At 42.9% G+C, this 10,327-nt stretch overlaps 1 protein-coding gene across 1 annotated transcript in view; it reads right to left on the reverse strand.

Moving 5' to 3' along the window:
• LOC138370853 (homeobox protein Hox-A3-like) overlaps nt 1-4,487 on the reverse strand; it is a 19,383-nt gene extending 14,896 nt beyond the window's left edge. Inside the window, exon 1 of the mRNA XM_069335463.1 lies at nt 4,428-4,487. Coding sequence (XP_069191564.1) covers nt 4,428-4,443 — 16 coding nt within the window. The 5' untranslated portion in view covers nt 4,444-4,487. The remainder of the gene's footprint in view (nt 1-4,427) is intronic.
• Nucleotides 4,488-10,327: the final 5,840 nt, after the last annotated feature.

The following is a 10,327-nucleotide window of genomic DNA, read 5'->3' on the forward strand; positions in this document are numbered from 1 at the left end:
TAGCTGGCATAACTAGTATGCTTTAACCCACTATATATATATATATATATATATATATATATATATATATATATATATATATATATATATATATATATATATATAATAATATATATATATATATATATAATATATATATATATATATATATATATATAATAATATATATATATATAATAATATATATATATAATAATAATATATATATATATATAATATATATATATATATATAATAATATATATATATATATAATAATATATATATATATATATAATAATATATATATTGTGACGATAATCTCCTTCTAGAGATTGAGCCTGCTCTTCCCTCCAAAAATACGTCGATACATCTATATAAAACTACTATGGAAGAAATGTCCAACAACAACAACAACACCGGCAAGGTTTGCCAGAGCGCAAAACGTATGCAGCCAGGAACACCTGCTCAGCCTCAAACTGCCAAACTACCTGTCTTGTTGCCGGCTCCTCGCTGATTGGCCGCCGGTCCAGCTGCAACTGCACTCACCCACCATACTACTTGATGTCTGGGGCCGCCACGACCTCAGTCCTCAGAATATTCAGTGCTTTCATACGGTTAACACGTCTTCCTGGTAGACGTAAGCTTTGGCTTACGTGTACTAAGAGAGGTGATAGCTTAAAGCCAATATTCCTGCACCTCTCATTTTCTTGTATATTGCACAGCTTGTTATTGCTCACTTGTCTTAACGTAACTTTTCATTTTTTCATTTAATTATTCTTATTATTTTGATTGATTGATTTTATTATACGAATTTGAATGTCCATTTTATTCATATTTTGTTTATCTAACGTAATTAAAATTCCATTGTTAAAATTTACTTGTGTTTTGTGTGTCTTCTCCTTACCTTACCACAGACGAAGTTCCAGATTTTCTATTTTTTTTTATTCTATGTGACGAGGCCATACCCCTAGCTTTGAACAGCCGAACACCAACGCGTTACCGTCACATATTATATGGGGGACTGTCCTAGGAGCTTCACTCAGGTACTGGTGCCAAGTGGTAATTTATGGTAAGCGTATTTAACTTTGTTAACGTAGCTTTTACTATTTTTCATATTCAATTTCATTTTTATATGGTGCGGTGTATTATGCATTATGAGAGTAACATATGGTGAAGGTGAGACAACTTTGGATTACGTGGTGACTGTAGGCCTCAGTCATACTCTTAATTGGTCATCTCTCCCTCCGTGTTATTACTCGTGTTTACCATCTTTGTCCCTTGGATATTTCTCATTTTTGACAGATCATCATATTGGTACCCTGGTACTGTGGTCTGCCCCGGGTCAAGAGCACCCAATCTTCTGCAATCTGACTGTAGGAGGACAAAGAGGGCCATAGTTCCTCTAGCTCGAACTTTAGTTGCTGAATTGGGACCTCAGCAGCAGTTCTCGTCACCAGTTGACACCTCGCACCCCTACACGTCAGTCAGAGATGATGATACATACAACGGTAGGGAATTAGCTTACTTTTTCAGAGCACAAAAGTTCGCTAATTCTGTAAGTATCATATTAAATTCAGTAGGAAAAACTTGCTTTATGTCCTATAGAGACTCGGCAAGGTATGCCTACAATCTTGGACTACCAATTTTACTTTTGGGGCAATTAACTGTTTCATTTGTTTTCGAAACTCTGTTTCATTTGTTAGTAGGATTTTCTTGCCCTTATCCTCTTACATGAGTACCGGGTACAAGATTTCCTGCGCCCTTGATTTAAATTAATCATTTAACATCTTGTACTTAACTTTAATTGTTAAAGATCCCACAGGATAGGTACCAGTTGCCACGTTGTCCTGTTTCTGACATTCACTATTGAATATTCGTTGTACCTTTATTTGCTAATTTCACCATGTTACGTCTCCAAGCTTTCCGTGCAGATCCAGCAGGTGCAATAGGGACTTTAAGTCATGCCAAGAAGACTGAATTACAAACTCTTGCACATGAGTATCAACTAACAGTTCCCTACCAAGCCAACAAGAGTGAAATACACAACCTGTTGCTGGATCATTTCCTAGAGCAAGGTAAGATAGACTCTGAAACTCATGAAACTTACTATATTGCAGATAAAACTGATTTGGCAACGATGAAACTCAAACTAGAGCTGGCCAAGATTGAACGTGAGCAGCAAAGGGAAGCCCGCGAACAACAAAGGGAAGCCCTCGAACAACAAGAACGAACAGCTGCCATACGAAGGGAAGAACAAGAACGAGAAATCGCCCACAAGGAACGTGAACTCGACCTCCAGGAACGTGAGGTTGCAATGCTCCAGGAGCGGGAACGCGTACAGCTTGAAACACTCCAGGAGCGGGAACGCGTACAGCTTAAAACACTCCAGGAGCGGGAATGCGTACAGCTTGAAACCAAACAACGCGAGTTGGAGATGCAACGCGAACATGACAAGCAACAAGCGACTCTGGCTCTAGAGTGTCGTGAACGAGAATACACGTTGGAAACTTCACACCTCGCTCAACGCCAGCAAGCTACTGCCAATCTTCCCGTCAGTTTTAATATATCACATGCAAGTAAGTTAATGCCATCCTTTGTAGAAGCAGAAGTTGATGTGTTTTTTACCACCTTTGAAACCCTTGCTAATCAACTCAGCTGGCCTGTCGACCAATGGGCCACACTTCTCAGAGTCCATCTTACAGGTAGAGCTGCAGTCACACTCAGTACTTTGGCGTCTGAGAATGACTACCAGACTCTGAAACAAGCAGTGTTGGACGCCTACCTCCTCTCTACTGAAAGTTATAGAAGGAAATTCCGTGACCACCTGAAGGCAAGTACCACTACCTTCCTTGAGTTTGCTAACACAAAACGGAGATATTTCATGAAATGGCTGGAAGCAGCACATGTCTCTACTTTTACAGAACTCGTCAACCTGATGCTTGTTGAAGAATTCTTGAGGCGTGTGCCGCCTCCTGTCCGTCTCTACTTAGCAGATAAAGAAGAGACCGACTACCTGAAGTGTGCTAAGTCGGCTGACACTTACAGCCTCATCCACCGGCTGACACCAGAACCATCCTCCAGTAAGAAGTCGTGGTACAGCTACGAGAAAGTGAGTACCGATCAAGCTGGCTCGCAATTGTACTGCAAGTATTGTAGACTCTATGGACATACCATAGACAAGTGTGGTAAGTCTCAATACAAGGGAACCACTGACCCACAAAAACCCAAACCAACTCCTCCTAAGTCCGGTAAGCCTGTGATGAATGTTGGTGTTAATGCTAATGATCTTTCTCTTTTCAGTAACCACCTGTATACTGGAACTGTCTCTGCCAACGGTTCAAATCCGGAGGGACGTTTCAAATTGAAGATCTTGAGGGACACAGCGGCTCTTCAATCTATCATCTTGAAGTCGGCTGTGCCCAACATCGTCTACACCGGAGAAACTGTCTTCATCACTGACCTCACTGCTACCACTCCATACCCTCTCGCCAGAGTCCACCTGGATTGTCCCTACGTGAACGGAGAAGTCCAAGTCGCCGTCAGGGAAAAGCCTTTTCCCATGCCTGGAGTGCAAATTCTCCTAGGCAACGACTTGGAAGAAGACCTGCAACCGACCATCTATACAGCGATACTGCTATCGCTGTATCTATCGATAGATACAGCGATAGATACAGATATATCGATAGATACAGCGATAGCAGGCGGCTTGACGTTTGCGAGGCACTACACATCAAGAAGTCAACACCAGCAATCAACAGCCAATTATTGCACAACTATATTCTACCCACCTCAAGACTCCGCTCCAATATAGAAGCATCAAGAAATATGGACCAATAGGCTTTCTACAAACACTTCTATTCAATACCCATTGTTTCTGTTCTGTCTTGTGTTGATACTTTTAATACCCTATTAATATCCCCTCTTGTTCTGTCTTGTGTTAATGCCACATCACCCCTCCCACCTCACTCAAATGTAGATATAAAAATCAGAGATACGTAAGTTCTAATCAGTTGTGTATTTGTGAAGTCTTTGAAAATGTAATAAGTTTTACGAAACGCGCCCGTGTCGCGTCAGACTAGAAATAAAAATGAATTTTGGAGAAGTGATTTTTGATTTACCTCCAACAGTGAAGCGTAATGTACGAAAGATTGAGAAAATTCGTGTTAGAATTATTAATCTTACTTTTTCGGTCATATTTAATAATATATATATATATATATATATATATATATATATATATATATATATATATATATATATATATATATATATATATATATATATATGTATATATATATATATATATATATATATATATATATATATATATATATATATATATATATATATATATATATATATATATATACTCTCTGACATTTAACGAAATAAAGCAAGACAAAATTGCATTAAACAAAAACTCAAAACAAATAAACGGGAGATACCTGGAGAATAACCCATCCTGTCAGAGACCAAGGCTGAACTGAGGAGGAACAAGGCAACTAGAAAACATTACAACTAAGAACGTGGGGGGGAGGGGGGAATTTTTTTTATAAAGAAAACCAAAGAAGGAGAAACAAATATAACCTGACAGGCCTCTTCAACGTAGACAACGTAACTTGAAGCCCAGTGTGTTTAACTCACGTTCATTTAAACTGATATAAATTTTCTTAAATCATCAAATATGTTTCTTCACCAGACTTATCCAGAATGGTTAACTCTCGTAACTTAAACCAATCATTTTATTCACGCGAACTAACAAAGAAATTGGATAGTTTAGCGAGCAGGAACATCTGATGCTCTCAATTTATAATCTTAAAATTACGGTATGTGCTTCTGATACATCTCGTTTTCCGATAATATTCAAATTAACTAAATTAAATCTAAAATCTAAGTTAAAAGATATTGTAAGAGCACAGGTATTTGTTCCTAATTTTATAACCGAGCTTAAAGACATAATTGTTTCGGATTTTCTGTAAGAGACGTACGTATAGGAGACGTAAGAGACATATGTCTGTAAGAGACATATAGAAGACGTTAAAGACATATAGAATACGTAAGAGACGTATAGGAGACGTAAGAGAGATACGTATCTAAGTGACGTATAGGAGATGTAAGAGACATACGTCTGTAAGAGACATATAGAAGACGTAAGAGACATACGTCTGTAAGAGACGTATAGGAGACGTAAGAGACAATTGTCTGTATCCAACACCGGGTAGCCAAGATGGCCGTATGACTCGTCAGCTAGTGGCAATTCCCAGACCATAAGGAAACTATTTCATTAACATACATACACATATATAATCTAAATGCATTTATTTATTATATAAACTCGCAATTAGAAGGAATAGAAAAAGGAGAAATAGGAGAGAAGTGTAATGAGATAGAGAAAGAGAGCGTAAGAATGTGGACGAGAAACAGTCCCATCTGTGGCCGGGAGTTCCGCCTGGTGATCCATCACAGCCCATTGACAAAATCGAAGCAGAAATTAATTTTGTCCATATTCCTCAGGGTTTTGTGGTGGGTCAGATGTCCGGTCGCAGCCTCCACGGCCGCCGCCTCTTCTTCCTCCACATTCTTGTACATTTACCAGTATTATTGCTAGCTGTATTCACCTAATTGTGCTTTGCGGAGGATGAGCTCTGCTCCTTCGGCCAGCCTCTCAACTGTCAATCAATCAACTGTTACTAACTATTTTATCACACACACACACACACACACACACACGGGGGCTCGCTGGCTGAGTGGACAGCGCACTAGACTCGTGGATCTAGGGACCAGGGTTCGATCCCGGCAGCTGGGGAAAAACAAATGGGCAGAGTTTCCTTCAACTTGATGCTCCTGTTACCTAGCAGTAAATAGGTACCTGGGAGTTAGACAACTGCTACGGGCTGCTTCCTGGGCGTGTACTCACTTAATTGTGCTTGTGGGGGTTGAGCTTTGGCTCTTTGGTCCCGCCACTCAACTGTCAATCAACTGGTGTACAGATTCCTGAGCCTACTGAGCTCTATTATATCTACATAAGAAACTTTGTATTGAGTCAGCCTCCACCACATCACTTCCTAGTGCATTCCATTTATTAACTACTCTGACTCTGAACAAATTCTTTCTAACGTCTCTATGACTCATCTGGGTACTAAGTTTCCACCTGTGTCCCCTTGTTCGTGTCCCACCCGTGCTGAAGAGTTTGTCTTTGTCCACCCTGTCAATTCCCCTGAGAATTTTGTAGGTGGTTATCATGTCTCCCCATACTCTTTTGTTTTCCAGGGATGTGAGGTTCAGCTCCTTTAGCCTTTCCTCGTAGCTCATTCCTCTCAGTTCCGGGACGAGCCTGATGGCATACCACTGAATCTTCTCTATATTTGGCTTGTGTTTAAATAGGTATGGACTCCTGGCTGGAGCTGCACAATCCAGTATTAGTTTTACATAAGTGGTATACAGGGTCCTGAACCTTTTTTTACACAAGTTTCTAAAGGCAGTTCTTATGTTGGCCAGTCTAGCATATGCCGCTGATGATATTCTTTTGATGTGGGCCTCTGGGGACAGGTTCGGTGTGATATCAACCCCCAGATCTTTCTCTCTATTTGACTCCTGCAGGATTTCACCTCCCAGATGATACCTTGTGTTCAGCCTTCTGCTCACTTCGCCTAATTTCATTACTTTACACTTTCCTGAGTTGAACTTTAGCAGCCATTTTCTAGATCATTCCTCCAGTTTGTCCAGGTCATCCTGTAGTCTCTGTCTATCTTCATCCGTCTTGATTCTTCTTATAATTTTTGCATCATCAGCAAACATTGAGAGGAATGAGTCTATACCCTCCGGAAGATCGTTTACATATATTAGAAACAGGATGGGTCCAAGTACTGAGCCCTGTGGGACTCCGCTGGTGACATTTTGACACTCTGATGTCTCCCCCCCTCACCGTTACTCGCTGTTTCCTGTTGCTTAAGTATTCCCTTATCCACTGGAGACCTTCCCTTTTACTCCTGCCTGTTGCTCCAACTTTTTTAACAGCCTTTTATGGGGTACTGTATCAAAGGCTTTCTGGCAGTCAAGGAAAATGCAGGCAGCCCACTCTTCTCTTTCCTGCCAAATTTTTTTTGTCTGGTCATAGAATTCTATTAAACCTGTGAGGCACGATTTACTATCCCTGAACCAATGTTGGTGGTGCGTTACAAAGTTATTTCCCTCCAGGTGTTCTACGAGCCTTTCCCTCATGATCTTCTCCATCACCTTGCATGGTATACACGTTAGGGAAACTGGCCTGTAGTTCAGTGCCTCTTGCCTGTCACTCTTCTTGTATATTGGGACTACGTTAGCTGTCTTCCAACTTTCTGGTAAGTCTCCTGTTTCCAGTGACCTGTTATACACCATAGAGAGTGGCACACTTAGTGCTTCTGCACCTTCCTTTAGTATCCATGGTGAGATTCTATCAGGCCCAACAACCTTTGTCACATCCAGCTCCAGCAGTCACCTTTTGACCTCATCACTGGTGAGGTCAAATTCCTCCAAGGTTGGTAGCTTTGCAGCCTCATCCTCATTTAGTGCAGGGGCTTCTCTTTGTTCTATTGTGATGACCTCCTGGAATCTCTTGTTGAGTTCTTCACACACCTCCTTGTCATTCTCTATGTATCTGTTCTCCCCTTTTCGCAGTTTCATCACTTGTTCCTTCACCGCTGTTTTCCTCCTGATGTGGCTGTGGAGCAGCTTTGGCTTGGTCTTGGCTTTACTCACTATGTCATTTTCATACTGTCTCTCTGCTTCTGTCCTCACTCTGAGGTACTCATTTCTGGCCCTCTGGTATCTCTCCCTACTCTCCGGTGTTCCGTTATTTCTGTAGTTTCTGCATGTTGTTTTACTCAGTTGTTTCGCTACATTGCATTCCTGGTTGAACCATGGGTTTTTCTGTTGTTTTTCGTTTTTCTCCTTTTGGACAGGGATAAACCGGTCTGCAGTTTCCTGGCACTTCTGGGTGACAAAATCCATCATGTCCTGCACATTCTTGTCTCTATGTTCTGTTTCCCATGGTATTCCTCTGAGGAAGTTACTCCTCTCGTCATATTTTCCTCTTCGGTAATTTAGCCTTTTTCCCTCCAATCCCATCCTTGGATAGGTTATCCCTACCTCTACCAAGTACTCAAAAGTCAGTACACTGTGGTCACTCATTCCTATGAGGGCTTCAACTTTGACTTCCCTTATTTCTGTGTGTGTGTGGGTGGGTTAAAAAATTGAATCGTCAGTAACAGTTGATTGATTGACAGCGAAAGATCAGAGCTCTTTCCCTGCAAGCAAAACTAGGTGAATACAACTAGGTGAATACACAAACACACACACACACACACACACACATACACACACACACACACACACACACACACACACACACACACACACACACACACACACACACACACACACACACACACACACACACACACACACACACACCCTACCTGCCCCAACCCCTGTCAGCCTCCCACTAAGTACCCACTTAAGGCACCCTCCCACCACCCACCTCCCTCCTCCCACTCACCCCCCTCCTCCCACTCACCCTTCCCACCAGGACCTCCCTTCTCCCCCATCCCCCAAGCCCTCCCTTCTCCCACATGCCCTCCTGTCTTTCCCATCCACAAGCCTTCCGTTCTCTCCCGTCCCCCACTCTCCCCCACCCCACCTAAGCCTTCCCCTCTCCACCACTCGCCAAAATCCTCCCCTATTCCTCACCCACCTCAGCCATCCCTTTCCCCCCATGCCCCTCAAGCCCTTCCCCCTTTACTGCCCCCCCAAACCCCCCCTTCTCCCCCATCCCCCCAACCCTCCCCCTTTCACCCCCCCCCCGAAACCTCCCCCTCTCAACCCTCCCCCTCTCACCCCCCAACCCTCCCCCTCTCACCCCCAATCCTCCCCTTCTCACCCCCCCCCAACCATCCCCCTCTCACCCCCCCCTACCCACCCCCTTCCCCATCCCCCCCCAAGCAGTTCCTCCTCCACCAGTCTCCCCGTACCAGATCCTCCCAGCTCCCGCTCACCCCAGACCCCACAGGTCCCCCCCCCCCCCCAGAGGAGAAGCAGAAGAGAGTCAGTTTCAGGGCAATGCACTCGAACATAGATGAGATCACAAGCAAGGCAAGTGAACTAAGGGAAAAAGCCCAAGAAGTGAACCCAGATGTAATCGGACTCACTGAAACAAAACTCTCTGGAATCATAACGAATGCCGTGTTTCCCCAGGAGTACACAGTAATAAGGAAAGAGAGGGAAGGTAGGGGAGGAGGTGGAGTGGCCCTACTCGTGAGAGAGGAATGGAGTTTTAAGGAGATAGCTATTCAGGGCAGTGAGAGTTTCAGAGACTACATAGCAGGCACCATGACAATGGGAGGACCAAGAATAGTAGTAGCAGTAATATATAACCCTCCACCAAATGACAGAAGACCCAGTCAAGAGTACGAAAACAACAACATGGCAGTTAACACTATAATTGAGAGGGCAGCCTCTGCTGCCTGTAGAAATAGATCCCACCTGCTAATCATGGGGGACTTCAATCACGGAAGGATTGACTGGGAGAACAAGGAACCGCATGGGGGAGAGGATACGTGGAGAGACAAACTACTGGAGGTGGTGACTAGGAACTTTTTAACCCAGCATGTCAGTGAACCCACAAGGATGAGAGGAAATAACGAACCAGTGAGACTCAACCTGGTCTTCACCCTGAACGACTCTGACATAAGAGAAATCGGTTTTGTGGCCCCAGTAGGAAAGAGCGACCACAGTGTATTGGTGTTTGAGTACCTGATTGAAGAAGGGTTATTGAACTCGAGGAGGGATACCGAAACCAAAAGGTTAGCATACCGAAAAGGAAACTATGAGGAGATAAGAAAATTTCTAACAGATATAGCATGGGAAACAGAGCTCAGGGAAAAGACGGCCCAAGATATGATGGACTACATCACGCAAAAGTGCAAGGACGCAGCAAACAAGTTTGTCCCAGCCCAAAAGGAAAACAGTGAAATGAAGATGAGAAACCCATGGTTTAATCAGAGATGTAGGCTAGCTAAGCAGCAAAGTAAAAGGGCATGGAGAAACTATAGGAATAACAGGACACTGGAGAGCAAAGAAAGATACCAGAATGCCAGAAATGAATATGTCAGGATTAGAAGAGAGGCAAAGAGACAATACGAAAATGACATCGCAAGCAAGGCAAAGACTCAGCCTAAATTGCTGCATAGCCACATCAGGAGAAAAACGACATTAAAGGAACAGGTTATGAAATTAAGGATAGGGGCAGAAGGATTCACTTCAAACGACAAGGAAGTGTGTGAGGAACTGAATAAGAAATTCCAGGAGA

Source organism: Procambarus clarkii, chromosome 33 (assembly GCF_040958095.1).
Source record: "Procambarus clarkii isolate CNS0578487 chromosome 33, FALCON_Pclarkii_2.0, whole genome shotgun sequence".
NCBI classification, from domain to species: Eukaryota; Metazoa; Arthropoda; class Malacostraca; order Decapoda; family Cambaridae; genus Procambarus; species Procambarus clarkii.